This window comes from Ranitomeya imitator, chromosome 7 (assembly GCF_032444005.1).
Source record: "Ranitomeya imitator isolate aRanImi1 chromosome 7, aRanImi1.pri, whole genome shotgun sequence".
Lineage (NCBI taxonomy): Eukaryota > Metazoa > Chordata > Amphibia > Anura > Dendrobatidae > Ranitomeya > Ranitomeya imitator.
The window spans coordinates 129535527-129553222 of record NC_091288.1 but is presented as its reverse complement, the minus strand read 5'-3'; the positions used below and the strand labels follow the sequence as shown (position 1 = coordinate 129553222).

At 42.5% G+C, this 17696-nt stretch overlaps 1 protein-coding gene across 1 annotated transcript in view; it reads right to left on the bottom strand.

Moving 5' to 3' along the window:
* The window catches only part of SF3B1 (splicing factor 3b subunit 1), a 418418-nt gene that overhangs the window by 135079 nt on the left and 265643 nt on the right, over positions 1-17696 (bottom strand). The window contains exons 15-18 of the mRNA XM_069733802.1: positions 6828-6973; positions 6599-6745; positions 5882-6007; positions 5565-5786 (exon numbers count right to left, since the gene is read on the bottom strand). Coding sequence (XP_069589903.1) covers positions 5565-5786; positions 5882-6007; positions 6599-6745; positions 6828-6973 — 641 coding nt within the window. The remainder of the gene's footprint in view (positions 1-5564; positions 5787-5881; positions 6008-6598; positions 6746-6827; positions 6974-17696) is intronic.

Genomic DNA, 17696 nt, shown 5'->3' with positions numbered 1-17696 from the left:
AAATTAAACCCCCCTTCATCACCCGCTTAGTTAGTGAAAAATAATAAAATTAAAAAAATGTATTTATTTCCATTTTCCCATCAGGGCTAGGGTTAGGGCTAGGGTTAGGGCTGGGGTTAGGGTTGGAGCTAAAGTTAGGGTTGGGGCTAAAGTTAGGTTTAGGGCTAAAGTTAGGGTTAGAGTTGGGGCTAAAGTTAGGGTTAGGGTTGGGGCTAAAGTTAGGGTTAGGGTTGGGGCTAAAGTTAGGGTTAGGGTTGGGGCTAAAGTTAGGGTTGGGGCTAAAGTTAGGGTTTGGATTATATTTACAGTTGGGATTAGAATTAGGGGTGTGTCAGGGTTAGGGGTGTGGATAGGGTTACCGTTGGGATTAGGCTTAGGGGTGTTGTTAGATTAGGGTTTCAGGTAGAATTGGGGAGTTTCCACTGTTCAGGCACATCAGGGGCTCTCCAAACGCGACATGGCGTCCGATCTCAATTCCAGCCAATTCTGCGTTGAAAAAGTAAAACAGTGCTCCTTCCCTTCAGAGCTCTCCGATGCGCCCAAACAGGGGTTTACCCCAACATATGGGGTATCAGCGTACTCAGGAAAAATTGGACAACAACTTTTGTGGTCCAAGTTCTCTTGTTATCCTTGGAAAAATAAAAATGTGGGGGGCTAAAAATCATTTTTGTGGGAAAAATAAGATTTTTTATTTTCGCCGCTCTGCGTTGTAAACTGCAGTGAAACACTTGGGGGTTCAAAGTTCTCACAACACATCTAGATAAGTTCCTTGGGAGGTCTAGTTTCCAATATGGGGTCACTTGTGGGGGGTTTGTACTGTTTGGGTACATCAGGGGCTCTGCAAATGCAACGTGACGCCTGCAGACCAATCCATCTAAGTCTGTATTCCAAATGGCGCTCCTTCCCTTCCGAGCTCTGCCATGCGCCCAAACAGTGCTTCCCCCCCACATATGGGGTATCAGCGTACTCAGGACAAATTGGACAACAACTTTTGGGGTCCAATTTATCCTGTTACCCTTGTGAAAATACAAAACTGGGGACTAAAAAATCATTTTTGTGAAAAAAAAAAAGAATTTTTATTTTCACGGCTCTGCGTTATAAACTGCAGTGAAACACTTGGGGGCTCAAAGCTCTCAAAACACATCTAGATAAGTTCCTTAGGGGGTCTACTTTCCAAAATGGTGTCACTTGTGGGTGGTTTCAATGTTTAGGCACATCAGGGGCTCTCCAAACGCAACATGGCGTCCCATCTCAATTCCAGTCAATTTTGCATTGAAAAGTCAAATGGCGCTCCTTTCCTTCCGAGCTCTGCGGTGCACCCAAACAGTGGTTTATCCCCACATATGGGGTATCAACGTACTCAGGACAAATTGAACAACAACTTTCGGGGTCCATTTTCTCCTGTTACCCTTGGTAAAATAAAACAAATTGGAGCTGAAATAAATTTTGTGTGAAAAAAAGTTAAATGTTCATTTTTATTTAAACATTCCAAAAATTCCTGTGAAACACCTCAAGGGCTAATAAACTTCTTGAATGTGGTTTTGAGCACCTCGAGGGGTGCAGTTTTTAGAATGGTGTCACACTTGGGTATTTTCTATCCTATAGACCCCTCAAAATGACTTCAAATGAGATGTGGTCCCTAAAAAAAAATGGTGTTGTAAAAATGAGAAATTGCTGGTCAACTTTTAACCCTTATAACACCCTAACAAAAAAAATTTTGGTTCCAAAATTGTGCTGATGTAAAGTAGACATGTGGGAAATGTTACTTATTAAGTATTTTGCATGACATATCTCTGTGATTTAAGGGTATAAATATTCAAAGTTGGAAAATTGCGAAATTTTCAAAATATTCGCCAAATTTCCATTTTTTTCTCAAATAAACGTAAGTTATATCGAATAAATTTTACCACTAACATGAAGTACAATACGTCACGAGAAAATGTCAGAATCGCCAAGATCCGTTGAAGCGTTCCAGAGTTATAACCTCATAAAGGGACAGTGGTCAGAATTGTAAAAATTGGCCCGGTCATTAACGTGCAAACCACCCTCGGGGCTTAAGGGGTTAAAGCAAGTGTGGTTCGAATTCAGAATTCCCAGAACGTGATTCCGTGTAACATAGTAACATAGTTAGTAAGGCCAAAAAAAGACATTTGTCCATCCAGTTCAGCCTATATTCCATCATAATAAATCCCCAGATCTACGTCCTTCTACAGAACCTAATAATTGTATGATACAATATTGTTCTGCTCCAGGAAGACATCCAGGCCTCTCTTGAACCCCTCGACTGAGTTCGTCATCACCACCTCCTCAGGCAAGCAATTCCAGATTCTCACTGCCCTAACAGTAAAGAATCCTCTTCTATGTTGGTGGAAAAACCTTCTCTCCTCCAGACGCAAAGAATGCCCCCTTGTGCCCGTCACCTTCCTTGGTATAAACAGATCCTCAGCGAGATATTTGTATTGTCCCCTTATATACTTATACATGGTTATTAGATCGCCCCTCAGTCGTCTTTTTTCAAGACTAAATAATCCTAATTTCGCTAATCTATCTGGGTATTGTAGTTCTCCCATCCCCTTTATTAATTTTGTTGCCCTCCTTTGTACTCTCTCTAGTTCCATTATATCCTTCCTGAGCACTGGTGCCCAAAACTGGACACAGTACTCCATGTGCGGTCTAACTAGGGATTTGTACAGAGGCAGTATAATGCTCTCATCATGTGTATCCAGACCTCTTTTAATGCACCCCATGATCCTGTTTGCCTTGGCAGCTGCTGCCTGGCACTGGCTGCTCCAGGTAAGTTTATCATTAACTAGGATCCCCAAGTCCTTCTCCCTGTCAGATTTACCCAGTGGTTTCCCATTCAGTGTGTAATGGTGATATTGATTCCTTCTTCCCATGTGTATAACCTTACATTTATCATTGTTAAACCTCATCTGCCACCTTTCAGCCCAAGTTTCCAACTTATCCAGATCCATTTGTAGCAGAATACTATCTTTCATATAGTATAATACACTCCTCATAGTGCTCCATATAGTATAATGTCCTGCCATTGTCATCCATGTAGTACAATTCACTTCCCATAGTATAATGCACCCCATAGTTCTTCATATAGTATAATGTATTCCCCATATTCCTCGATACAGTATAATGCAGCCCACATATAGTATAATGATGCCACCCCAGAGTATAATGCAGCCACCCCACAGAATATATTGTAGCCCCCTGAGTATAATGTAACCCCCAGAAAATATAATGCAGCACCCTCATATAGTATAATGCAGCCCCTGCATATACGTGGTAGCCCCCTCAGAGCATAATGCAGCCCCCCATAGAATATAACGTAGCCCCTCCATAGAATATAATACAGCCCCCATAGAATGTAATGCAGCCCACCTCCTCATAGAGTATAATACAGCCATTAATAGAATATAATGTAGCCCCCAGAGAATGTAATACAGCCCTCCCCCATAGAATGCAATACAGCACAGCCCCCATAGAATGTAACACAGCCCACCTAATAGCCCCACAATCCACCTATCACTCATTGATATATTTAAATAAATGAACAAAAAAACTCTCCTCACCTCTCCTCGTGCCCAGCGCTGCTCGCAGCTCCGGTCTCAGCAGCCATAGTCTGCCCGCCCGACACACACAGCAGGTACGCGATATGACGTCATCGCGCACCCGCAGTGTCAGAGGCAGAGCGGGGAATGATGGGAGAGGGAGCGACAGCAGACGCCGGTATAGTTGAATGCGGCGGCGCTGGTGGGGGGGGTGAGTCGGCGCTGCTGGGGGGGGGGGGGGGGGGGAGGGGTTGTGGTTAGGGGAGTCGGCGCTTGCGAGTGGCCCACTACTGCCACCGGCCCAGAAGTGCCCGATGGCCAGTCCGGCCCTGATTACTATGAAAGAGATAAAGAGATAAATCTCTGGTAATGCCCAAATGAGCTGATGATAAATTATTACCGTATATAAACTATACAAGATGAAATACTTTGTGATGAGAAAAAAAAATCCATGATTTGCTCAGTTTATCATGCTAAAACTGGTGAGTCTCTGTAAACAAAAAATGCTTGTTTAGCCTGTATCTTTCTTGTGCATTGTGTTCCTAATCTAATAGAATAGGAATGTAGATGGTGTCAATCGTGTTACACCTTCCCCTCATTTTTCAATACAGTTATTTAATAAATGAATGGTACTTTGATTAGTAAAACTATAAATATTATTAATAACCTATTACTAAAGTGATGTGTTTTTGGGAGGTAATATGGTAAACCAGAGGCATAGCTATGGGGTTCAGCTTGAGGGAGGGGGGGGGGGGAACGGTCGAACATTCTGAGTGGGCCCCTACCCCTTGATTACCCTTGAAGTGTGCCAACTATGGTGGCACACTTTAATCATGGGTATTGGGGAACCTCAGCAGATGATCCTGCTGTAACTGAAAATAAATCAGTAAACACCGTTCACTTATCCAGCCTTTTCCATCTTGCTCAGACTGACATGACTACTTCTCCAGCCAGGACTCACCTGCAGAGATTACAACACCACCACCACATTTGAATGCTCACATTTCCAGCCCCATCACCATCTATCCCCAACCTGCACAAACTCCTCATCATGCTGATAACCCAGTACTGAGCCGCTGCCATATGTGTTCCTATTAATGCACCTCCTGTGTTGCACAAAAGCAATGCTCCTCTACTTCTCCACATAATAATGCCATCACTGTGTCTCTTTCATAGTAATCAGGGCCGGACTGGCCATCGGGCACTTCTGGGCCGGTGGCAGTAGTGGGCCACTCGCAAGCGCCGACTCCCCTAACCACAAACCCCCCCCCCCGCAGCGCTGACTCACCCCCCCCCCCAGATTTATCTCCGGGGGCATGTACTTTTCCCCCTGCATAACTTGCCTTATCATGATGAGACAGCCCTGCAGCCCTGATCTTTGCAGCTACTATGTAAAGTCTATGTGCACACGTTGCAGATTTGCCTCTGGAATTTTCTGTGCGGATTCTGCATCTCTTGGCAGAAAACGCTTGTGCAGATTTCATGCGTTTTTCTTGCGGATTTTTTGCGGTTTTCCTGCGGATTCTGTGCGGATGTCATGTGTTTTTACCCCTGCGGATTTCTATAATGGAATGGGTGCAGAAATGCCTCAGTTCTGCACAAAAGAAGTGACACGGTCCTTTTTTGAATCTGCTGTGTTTTCCGTGCAGATTTTTCCGCACCATTAGCACAGCATTTTTTTCCGCCATTGATTTACATTGTACTGTAAATCACTTGCAGATTTGCAGCGTTTCTGTGCGGGAAAAAACGCTGCAGTTCTGCAGGAAATCTGCAATGTGTGCACATAGCCAAAGGACAGCATATCGGAGCTTGAATATAAAACACTTTCATCTCATGCCAGTCAGTGTAGGGGAAGAAAAGATCTGCAGATGTGTTTGTACTCACACTCCATTCAGATGTACTCCCTCAAAAAGTTATATGGGATAGAACATATTTTTCTAAAAGTTCGATGCATGTGAACAGTTTCATTAGCAATTAATCAGTTTAAAACTTAATACATACCTCTGTAGTCTGCTCCTGGAAAGCGTAAAGAATTCCATCAATCAACTGCTCTTCCAACTTATGGTCAATATCTGCAGCTCCAAGATTACCCATAATTTTTTCAATTGTTTCCATAACCATTTTTCTGTATTGTTCTGCTTCATCTTTTAGGTCATCAACAATTCTAGAAATTATTTCTGCAGCTCCCACTTTGTTTGCAAGCTCAACAGTTGTGTCCACCAACTAAAAACAAAAACGGGAAACAAATTACATTGGAAAAGTTTTTAAAAAAGGTTAAGGAATGGGGTTAGAAGAAAAAAAAAATAATGTGTGCTAACCTGTCTATAGTTTCTTCTGTCTAGAGCCATTCTATGCTGCCAGAAGTGCTTAAAAAATGGGGGCAGAATTTCTGTCTTTATGTAATTTGCTTCTACACCATCAGTTCCACAGCACTGCTTGACAACCTGCAAAAACAATCATTTGTAAAAGTTACAAAATGCATATACAGCTCTGGCAAAAATTAAGAGACCACTGCAAAATGTTCAGTTTGTCTGATTTTTCTCTTTAGAGGTATGAGTAAAATGTGTTCTATAAACTTCTGACAATGTCTCCTAATTTCCAAGCAATAAATTTTGTTTTTGCTTTTTTCTGAAAAGGAGAAATGGTCAAAAAAAAATAAAAATATAGATTTAACCTCAAATAATGCTAAGAAAAGTTCATAATTATTTAGAAATAACAATACTAATGTTTTAATTCAGGAAGAGCTCAGAAATCAATATTTTGCGGAATAACCATGATTTTTAATCACAGCATTCATGCGTCTTGGCATGCTTTCCACTAGTCTTTGACACTGCTTCTGGCACAAAAATATAAGCAGTTCTTAGTGACTATCCATCATCCTCTTGATTACATTCCAGAGGTTTTCAATTGGGTTCAGGTCTGGAGATTGGGCTGCCCATGACAGGGTTTTGATGTGGTGGTCTCTTAATTTTGCCAGAGCTGTATAGTATACATAAAAGGAAAAAAAAATAAAAAATGAAGCACAAAAGCTGCACCTTAAGGACAATCTTCTTCATTTCTTCATCAGGGGACTGAAACTCTCTGATTAAAATCAACATCACTTCTCTAGTATAGTAGTTTGCATACTCTGCATCCATAAGAGGAATGAGGTATCCGATAGCCTTTAAGAATGCAGCAAGACCCTATTATGGACAAAAACATGAAAACTTAGACCCTGTCTGCATACCTGTAGGAAAATTCACAAAATCAAAATATCACTTGTACCTTTCCTCTATGCTGTCGAATACCCTTCCATAGAGGCTTCAGAACGGAATCAAACGATTCAATGCCATATGGAGTGGCCGCTTCCGCTAAAGCTGCAATAGCCAAAGCACTGATTGTACGAACTTTTTGTTGCTCATCAACCAATCCTTAAAAAGGAGAAAACCAAATAGTTCAAGTCATGTAAACAAAATGAAAGCACCAACAATAACCAGTGCTGTTCTAGGAAATTATTCCTAGGGCAGAGAATTTGATTCACAGAATAAGAAAAACCGCGATTCAAAATGTGATATTAAAGAAAAACAAAAGGAAAACCTTGTTAGGGCGAGTTCACAGGTAGCACAAATATCTTGTTGTAGTAGACTATGGGTGCTTTCACACAACGTCCTTCTAAAAAATTATGCATTTCAGTTACTATTCTAGAATTTGTGTGAAAAATTCTGCCGATGTTTGCTGGAGTCAAAAGTGTAAGGCTAAGTTCACACTTTGCGGATTCCACTGCGGATTTTTCCGCAGCAGAATTCCAAAATCCACAGTGAAAACCCGTCGCGGTTTTTACTGCGGTTTCTTCTGCGGATATTCATCTGCAGTTTCCTATTGGAGCAGGTGAAAATCCGCAGAAAAGTAGTGACATGCTTTACTTTCAAACACTGGTCAGCCGTACACTTTGGCCAGGCATTGTTTGTTTGAAATATCACTAATTTAATTAAACTGTACTAATACTAACTGCCATGCTCAAGTGAGGATACCAAGATATTTTTTTTAACCTGAGAAAAATCACAAAAATGGGTTTCACATCCTGCTGTGCCTGCGTTTTTTCACTAAAAACTGAAGGCAAATTTTTTGCTGCTTTTTGCACTTACTCTTTGCTTTTATGGTAGAAAAAAGCGCAGCAAAAACTCTGAAAAAAGACATGCTGCAGTTTTCCAATTCAGTCTAAAAAAACAAACAAGATATGTGCGGGAGATTTCTGAAATCTCAGCTTTTGCAGGTACTGTAAAAATCAGCTTTTAATTTGCATTAAAAAAGCAGCAAAAATGCAACATGTGAACATAGCCTTAAACGGTTTCTCGGAGTCTTCACTGGGGGACACAGAACCATAGGACAGTCTGCTGCCATCTGGAGGCTGACACTATTATTGTAATTAAACAAAATTGGCTTGTTCACAGCAGAATAAATCCTGCCTGCTAGAGCAGGCTTCCTCAGTTTTGTGAGGAGAAAATAATTTAAAGGCAAAGAAGAAAAATAACGCTATGCCCAAGTAGGCAATCAAAGGAGGGTGCCATGTCCCACAGTGAAGACAACAAGAAAGATTTACGGCAAGTAAAACAAATCTATTTTTCTTGTTTGTCTTATTGGGGGACACAAATATGGGACGTCCTAAAGCTGTCCCCAGGGTGGGATAGTATTATATTTCATATAGTTACTACATTATCCTCCGCCACAACTTAAGTGGAAGTCTGGGCTACCGCCACCTGCATTATCTTCCTGACAAGGATTTTAATAGCTGAGGCAAAAGTGTATACCCTGTAAAACTTAGAAAAAGTATGCACTGATGCCCAAAGTAGAGGCGTCACAGAAACTCCCAAAGCCCGCCCGAGTGGAGTGCACCCTAATCCTAAATTAAACCAACTTGGAGTTAGTCTTATAAGCTTGGACAGTAGCATACTTGATCCATCGGGCAATGGTCACTTTAGAAGCAGCTTCACCCTTATGAGGGCTCTGTGGTATAGCAAACAAGGAATCAGAACGCCTAAATAGTGTCCAATAAATATCTTACAGCTCCAACAACTTCAAAGCTGTGCAAAGCTTTCTAAATAGGAAAGGGAAGGAAAACAATATCTTAATTTAGGTGAAAATTCAAAACCACCTTTGGGAGAAAAGACGGAACTGGCCTCAACACTACCTTATCCTGATGAAAAATAAAGTTAGGGTATGTGCACACGCTGCAAAATGGTGTGCGGATTTTTCGACACCGATTTTGGTAAATTCGCAGGTAAATCGCACTGTGTTGGTTTTTGTGCGGATTCCCCCTGCGGTTTTATGCCTGCGGATTCCTATTGAGGAGCAGGTGTAAACCGCTGCGGAATCCGCACAAAGAATTGACATGCTGCAGAATGTAAACCGCTGCACTTCCGCACGTTTTTTTTTCTGCAGCATGTGCACTGCGGATTTTGCTTTCCATAGGTTTACATGGTACTGTAAACTCATGGAAAACTGCTGCAGATCCGCAGCAAAATCCGCAGCGTGTGCACATAGCCTAAGGGGCGCAACAAACCACCAAAACAATTCCTCTAAATGAAGTTAACTACAATCCTCTCCACAACTCAACAACTATAGCCAATAGAGATAGTGAAGCAAAAACACGATCAGAATTGATAAACACAATAGGTCACTTTATTCCAAATATTGCTTAGAAAAATTCAATAGATAACATAGATAGCTCCTGACGAAGCTGCGGGCACAGCGAAACGCGTGTCGAGGTGTAGTCTGGTGACCACTATCCTACTATTGCGATGGCCGCAGGTAATGTGCATACATATTTCTAAATATGCTTGATGGCTATTGGCCTATTATTGCAGGACGTATAACACTTTAAAAGCTGGCATATGTATGTTAGATGGCCTACTTTGAACAACATTGTATGAGGTATTTGCCGCATTATACTTATTATCGTATTACTTTAAAAATCTCGCAATATTAGCATAGGTAGGATATGGTGGCCACAGACTCCAGTGTCTCTGTTGCTATATATTATAGTCCATGGGCAGCAGAGCTGTGCTATTGACCTCTGTTGTAACTATTTATATGTAATTATTTGTATTTTAATGTATACATGTTATCTATGTTATCTATTGAATTTTTCTAAGCAATATTTGGAATAAAGTGACCTATTGTTTTTATCAATTCTGATCGTGTTTTTGCTTCACTATCTCTATTGGCTATAAAGGTACCTTCACACATAACGATATAGTTAACGATATCGTTGCAACGTCACGTCTTTTTGTGACGTAGCAACGATCCCGCTAACGATCTCGTTATGTTTGACAGTGACCAACGATCAGGCCCCAGCTGGGAGATCGTTGGTCGTGGGGAATGATCAGGACCTTTTTTTGGTCGCTGATCACCCGCTGTCATCGCTGGATCGGCGTGTGTGACGCCGATCCAGCGATGTGTTCACTTGTAACCAGGGTAAACATCGGGTTACTAAGCACAGGGCCGCGCTTAGTAAACCGATATTTACCCTGGTTACCATTGTAAAAGCTAAAAAAAAAAAAACAGTACATACTTACATCCCGATGTCTGTCACGTTCGCCGGCGTCAGCTTCCCTGCACCGACTGTGAGCGCCGGCCGGAAAGCAGAGCACAGCGGTGACGTCACCGCTGTGCTCTGGCTCTGCTTTACGGCCGGCATTGACACAGTCAGTGCGGGAAGCTGACGACGGGGGACGTGACACATCAGAATGTATGTACTGTTTTTGTTTTTTTTTTACTTTTACAATGGTAACATAGTAACATAGTAACATAGTTAGTAAGGCCGAAAAAAGACATTTGTCCATCCAGTTCAGCCTATATTCCATCATAATAAATCCCCAGATCTACGTCCTTCTACAGAACCTAATAATTGTATGATACAATATTGTTCTGCTCCAGGAAGACATCCAGGCCTCTCTTGAACCCCTCGACTGAGTTCGCCATCACCATCTCCTCAGGCAAGCAATTCCAGATTCTCACTGCCCTAACAGTAAAGAATCCTCTTCTATGTTGGTGGAAAAACCTTCTCTCCTCCAGACGCAAAGAATGCCCCCTTGTGCCCGTCACCTTCCTTGGTATAAACAGATCCTCAGCGAGATATTTGTATTGTCCCCTTATATACTTATACATGGTTATTAGATCGCCCCTCAGTCTTTTTTCTAGACTAAATCTTAATTTTGCTAATCTATCTGGGTATTGTAGTTCTCCCATCCCCTTTATTAATTTTGTTGCCCTCCTTTGTACTCTCTCTAGTTCCATTATATCCTTCCTGAGCACCGGTGCCCAAAACTGGACACAGTACTCCATGTGCGGTCTAACTAGGGATTTGTACAGAGGCAGTATAATGCTCTCATCATGTGTATCCAGACCTCTTTTAATGCACCCCATGATCCTGTTTGCCTTGGCAGCTGCTGCCTGGCACTGGCTGCTCCAGGTAAGTTTATCATTAACTAGGATCCCCAAGTCCTTCTCCCTGTCAGATTTACCCAGTGGTTTCCCGTTCAGTGTGTAATGGTGATATTGATTCCTTCTTCCCATGTGTATAACCTTACATTTATCATTGTTAAACCTCATCTGCCACCTTTCAGCCCAAGTTTCCAACTTATCCAGATCCATCTGTAGCAGAATTCTATCTTCTCTTGTATTAACTGCTTTACATAGTTTTGTATCATCTGCAAATATCGATATTTTACTGTGTAAACCTTCTACCAGATCATTAATGAATATGTTGAAGAGAACAGGTCCCAATACTGACCCCTGCGGTACCCCACTGGTCACAGCGACCCAGTTAGAGACTATACCATTTATAACCACCCTCTGCTTTCTATCACTAAGCCAGTTACTAACCCATTTACACACATTTTCCCCCAGACCAAGCATTCTCATTTTGTGTACCAACCTCTTGTGCGGCACGGTATCAAACGCTTTGGAAAAATCGAGATATACCACGTCCAATGACTCACCGTGGTCCAGCCTGTAGCTTACCTCTTCATAAAAACTGATTAGATTAGTTTGACAGGAGCGATTTCTCATAAACCCATGCTGATATGGAGTTAAACAGTTATTCTCATTGAGATAATCCAGAATAACATCCTTCAGAAACCCTTCAAATATTTTACCAACAATAGAGGTTAGACTTACTGGCCTATAATTTCCAGGTTCACTTTTAGAGCCCTTTTTGAATATTGGCACCACATTTGCTATGCGCCAGCCCTGCGGAACAGACCCTGTCGCTATAGAGTCCCTAAAAATAAGAAATAATGGTTTATCTATTACATTACTTAGTTCTCTTAGTACTCGTGGGTGTATGCCATCCGGACCCAGAGATTTATCTATTTTAATCTTATTTAGCCGGTTTCGCACCTCTTCTTGGGTTAGATTGGTGACCCTTAATATAGGGTTTTCATTGTTTCTTGGGATTTCATCTAGCATTTCATTTTCCACCATGAATACCGTGGAGAAGAAGGTGTTTAATATGTTAGCTTTTTCCTCGTCATCTACAACCATTCTTTCCTCACTATTTTTTAAGGGGCCTACATTTTCAGTTTTTATTCTTTTACTATTGATATAGTTGAAGAACAGTTTGGGATTAGTTTTACTCTCCTTAGCAATGTGCTTCTCTGTTTCCTTTTTGGCAGCTTTAATTAGTTTTTTAGATAAAGCATTTTTCTCCCTATAGTTTTTTAGAGCTTCAATGGTGCCATCCTGCTTTAGTAGTGCAAATGCTTTCTTTTTACTGTTAATTGCCTGTCTTACTTCTTTGTTTAGCCACATTGGGTTTTTCCTATTTCTAGTCCTTTTATTCCCACTAGGTATAAACCGCTTACAGTGCCTATTTAGGATGTTCTTAAACATTTTCCATTTATTATCTGTATTCTTATTTCTGAGGATATTGTCCCAGTCTACCAGATTAAGGGCATCTCTAAGCTGGTCAAACTTTGCCTTCCTAAAGTTCAGTGTTTTTGTGACTCCCAGACAAGTCCCCCTAGTGAAAGACAGGTGAAACTGTACAATATTGTGGTCGCTATTTCCTAGATGCCCGACCACCTGCAGATTTGTTATTCTGTCAGGTCTATTAGATAGTATTAGGTCTAAAAGTGCTGCACCTCTGGTTGGATTCTGCACCAATTGTGAAAGATAATTTTTCTTGGATATTAGCAGAAACCTGTTGCCTTTATGGGTTTCACAGGTTTTTGTTTCCCAGTTAATATCCGGGTAGTTAAAGTCCCCCATAACCAGGACCTCATTATGGGTTGCAGCTTCATCTATCTGCTTTAGAAGTAGACTTTCCATGGTTTCTGTTATATTTGGGGGTTTGTAACAGACCCCAATGAGAATTTTGTTACCATTTTTCCCTCCATGAATTTCGACCCATATGGACTCGACATCCTCATTCCCTTCGCTAATATCCTCCCTTAAAGTGGACTTTAGACAAGACTTTACATAGAGACAAACCCCTCCTCCTCTCCGATTTTTACGATCCTTTCTAAACAGACTGTAACCCTGTAAGTTAACTGCCCAGTCATAGCTTTCATCTAACCATGTCTCGGTTATTCCCACTATGTCAAAGTTACCTGTAGATATTTCTGCTTCTAGTTCTTCCATCTTGTTTGTCAGGCTTCTGGCGTTTGCGAGCATGCAGTTTAGAGGATTTTGTTTTGTTCCAATCTCCTCGCTGTGGATTGTTTTAGAAATGTTCTTACCTCCCTTCTGAGTATGTTTTCCTGGGTCTTCTTTGTTCGAGTCTAATGTTTTTCTTCCCGTCCCCTCTTCTTCTAGTTTAACGCCCTCCTGATGAGTGTAGCGAGTCTTCTGGCGAATGTGTGTTTCCCAGGTTTGTTGAGGTGTAGTCCGTCTCTGGCGAGGAGTCCATCGTACAAGTAATTCACACCGTGGTCCAGGAATCCGAATCCTTGTTGTCTGCAACATCGTCTTAGCCAGTTGTTTGCATCAAGGATCCTGTCCTTCTTCTACTGGAAGGATAGAAGAAAAAACTACCTGTGCATCCAGTTCCTTTACTTTCTTCCCCAACTCTTCAAAGTCCTTGCAGATTGTCGGTAGGTCCTTCCTTGCCGTGTCATTGGAGCCAACATGTATCAGAAGAAATGGGTGGACGTCCTTGGAGCTGAAGAGCTTTGGTATCCTATCGGTCACATCCTTGATCATCGCACCTGGAAGGCAGCATACTTCTCTTGCAGTTATGTCCGGTCTGCAGATGGCTGCTTCTGTGCCTCTCAGTAGTGAGTCTCCCACCACCACCACTCTTCGTTGCTTCTTGGCTGTACTTTTTGCTGTCACTTGTTGCTGTGTGCCCTTTTCTTTTTTGCTTGCTGGTATTGCTTCATCCTTAGGTGTGCCATCTTCATCCTCTACAAAGATTTGATATCGGTTCTTCAGTTGTGTGGTTGGTGATTTCTCCATGGTCTTCTTGCTTCTTTTGGTCACATGCTTCCACTCATCTGCTTTTGGAGGTTCTCTGACACTTTTTTCACCTTCTGTGACCAGTAGAGATGCTTCTGTTCTGTCTAGGAAGTCTTCATTCTCTTTGATGAGTTTCAAAGTTGCTATTCTTTCTTCCAGACTCCGCACCTTTTCTTCTAAAAGGGCCACTAGTCTACACTTCTGACAGGTGAAATTCGATTCTTTTTCTGGTCGATCTGTGAACATGTAGCACATGCTGCAGCTCACCATGTAACATAGTAACATAGTTAGTAAGGCCGAAAAAAGACATTTGTCCATCCAGTTCAGCCTATATTCTATCATAATAAATACCCAGATCTACGTCCTTCTACAGAACCTAATAATTGTATGATACAATATTGTTCTGCTCCAGGAAGACATCCAGGCCTCTCTTGAACCCCTCGACTGAGTTCGCCATCACCACCTCCTCAGGCAAGCAATTCCAGATTCTCACTGCCCTAACAGTAAAGAATCCTCTTCTATGTTGGTGGAAAAACCTTCTCTCCTCCAGACGCAAAGAATGCCCCCTTGTGCCCGTCACCTTCCTTGGTATAAACAGATCCTCAGCGAGATATTTGTATTGTCCCCTTATATACTTATACATGGTTATTAGATCGCCCCTCAGTCGTCTTTTTTCTAGACTAAATAATCCTAATTTCGCTAATCTATCTGGGTATTGTAGTTCTCCCATCCCCTTTATTAATTTTGTTGCCCTCCTTTGTACTCTCTCTAGTTCCATTATATCCTTCCTGAGCACCGGTGCCCAAAACTGGACACAGTACTCCATGTGCGGTCTAACTAGGGATTTGTACAGAGGCAGTATAATGCTCTCATCATGTGTATCCAGACCTCTTTTAATGCACCCCATGATCCTGTTTGCCTTGGCAGCTGCTGCCTGGCACTGGCTGCTCCAGGTAAGTTTATCATTAACTAGGATCCCCAAGTCCTTCTCCCTGTCAGATTTACCCAGTGGTTTCCCGTTCAGTGTGTAATGGTGACATTGATTCCTTCTTCCCATGTGTATAACCTTACATTTATGTAGGTTGTCACATCTGCCATGTTGCTCAAAGATCCTGCTGACTTGCTGTGTGTTTTCCTTCTTGTGTAATCTACTCAGCCAAGCTTTCTTGCAATAATGTTCTACAGGCAAAAATTCGCGCGCCGCAAGGCGCGCGGTTTGGTGATGCTTTCCAAGCAGCTGGTCCCGGCTGTACCCAACGATCTTCTAGCTGAGGGAGACTCTTCGCTTTTCCCAGAAGGCCCCTGGAATATGCAAATTATCCTCCTGAAGCTTGAATGGTACAATGGCTACAATGGTAGCCAGGGTAAATATCGGGTTACTAAGCGCGGCCCTGCACTTAGTAACCCGATGTTTACCCTGGTTACCCGGGGACTTCGGCATAGTTGAAGACAGTTTCAACGATGCCGAAGTCTTTCCCCGGATCGTTGGTCGCTGGAGAGAGCTGTCTGTGTGACAGCTCCCCAGCGACCACACAACGACTTACCAACGATCACAGCCAGGTCGTATCGCTGGTCGTGATCGTTGGTAAGTCGTTTAGTGTAACGGTACCTTAAGGTGCGCAACAAAGACAGAACCACAAGCTCAGAGACCCTCCTAATAGAAGTGAAGGTTATAAGGAAACATATTGTGAAGAAACCAGATTGTATCTTAATTTCCCAGACAACCATGGTTTTTGCAAACTAAAAGAACTGGCTTTTTATCTGTATATTGGCTTGTGAATTTAAGTCTGGTGGGTCAAGAAGACAGATTTGCCAACTAATATACTATCTAACATACTGTGTAAAGGTACCGTCACATTTAGCGATGCTGCAGCGATATAGACAACGATGCCGATCGTTGCAGTGTCACTGTTTAGGTCGTTGTGTGGTCGCTGGAGAGCTGACACACAGACAGCTCTCCAGCGACCAACGATGCCTTAGTCCCCGGGTAACCAGGGTAAACATCGGGTTACTAAGTGCAGGGCCGCGCTTAGTAACCCGATGTTTACCCTGGTTACCATTGTAAATGTAAAAAAAAAAAAAAAAAAAAAACACTACATACTTACATTCCGGTGTCTGTCACGTCCCTCGCCTTCAGCTTCCCGCACTGACTGTGAGCGCCGGCCGACCGTAAAGCAGAGCACAGTGGTGACGTCACCGCTGTGCTTTACGGCCGGGCTCACAGTCAGTGCGGGAAGCTGAAGGCGAGGGACGTGACAGACACCGGAATGTGAGTATGTAGTGTTTTTTTTTACATTTACAATGGTAACCAGGGTAAATATCGGGTTGCTAAGCGCGGCCCTGCGCTTAGTAACCCGATATTTACCCTCGTTACCAGTGAACACATCGCTGGATCGGCGTCACACACGCCGATCCAGCGATGACAGCGGGTGATCCAGCGACGAAATAAAGTTCTGGACTTTCAGCTACGACCAGCGATGTTCACAGCAGGATCCAGATCGCTGCTGCGTGTCAAACACAACGAGATCGCTACAAACTATACAAACTATACCTCGGAAAGAATTCATGTAGTGGTGCAGTAAAAATAATCACATTTTTACCACCAAGATTGTGTGTTAGCTCCAGGTTTTACATTTTCTTTCTGGAAAATGGGTAAAAATATCACCAAAATTTGTCATAATTCCTGCTGAATGTAGAAATAAGACACAATGATAGTATGTACCTAGGTACATACAGGTACGCGCTTGATAATAGCAGGTAAAATCCTAATATCATAGAATAGAGTGACTGCCAAAGAGTAAATACTAGTGCAATCTCTCAATGTTTTCACCAGTACCTCCCTACTTTGCACCGATGATGGGCAGGATGAAAAAATAATAGCAGGTTTTCCTACCTCCAATAATGAGTCTTTAAGGAACTGGAAAGCTGTAATGCTGCTGCCGTAGTTCCGAAGGGATCCAGATAAAAATAATAAAAATACAAACAAGTGGCTGCCCCGGCCGGTAGCTGCCACCTAAAACTGACCTCCGGGTAGGAACGGGATCCTCTGATACCAGACGCCGCGTGGAGTGAGAGCGGTAAGTCCGGATAATGCGCAGGACCTTCGTGACGTCGCTAGTCACGTGACCGTTACCAAGACCCGAGAGTACGGAATGCAGTGAGGATCAATCAGCCGACGCGTTTCGGAGACAACTGTCTCCTTCTTCAGGGATGACCCCTGCTCCGTACTACTAGTCCTTATATAGTCTCTCATAATATGAGCTTGTTGCTGAAATCCAAAAAGTTCCGTACCGATATTTAGACCTCTTGGTACTATAGTGTCCAGGGTAAAAATCCATTTAGTCTCAACTCTAGACATAGCTTTAATATAATCACCACCTCTCCAATGACGTTGTACTGTAGCTATGCCTGAAACTTTCATCTGTTGCACCAATCCCTCATGATGTTATATAAAATGTTGGGAGAGTGGATGACCCATAAATCACCCATAAAATGTAGAAATACCCAATATGTGGCAGTACTGCTTAGCCACACGGCGAGACTCGGGAGGGACGGAGTGCTATTTGCCTCCTGCAGTGATGATTTTCCTAGAATAGTTTGCGGACTTCATATGGAGCCCTCAAGTGATAGAAAAGCAGAATCTCGTCTGAAGTTACAGCATTTTTAAATTATACCCCTTTGGGAATTAAACTACAG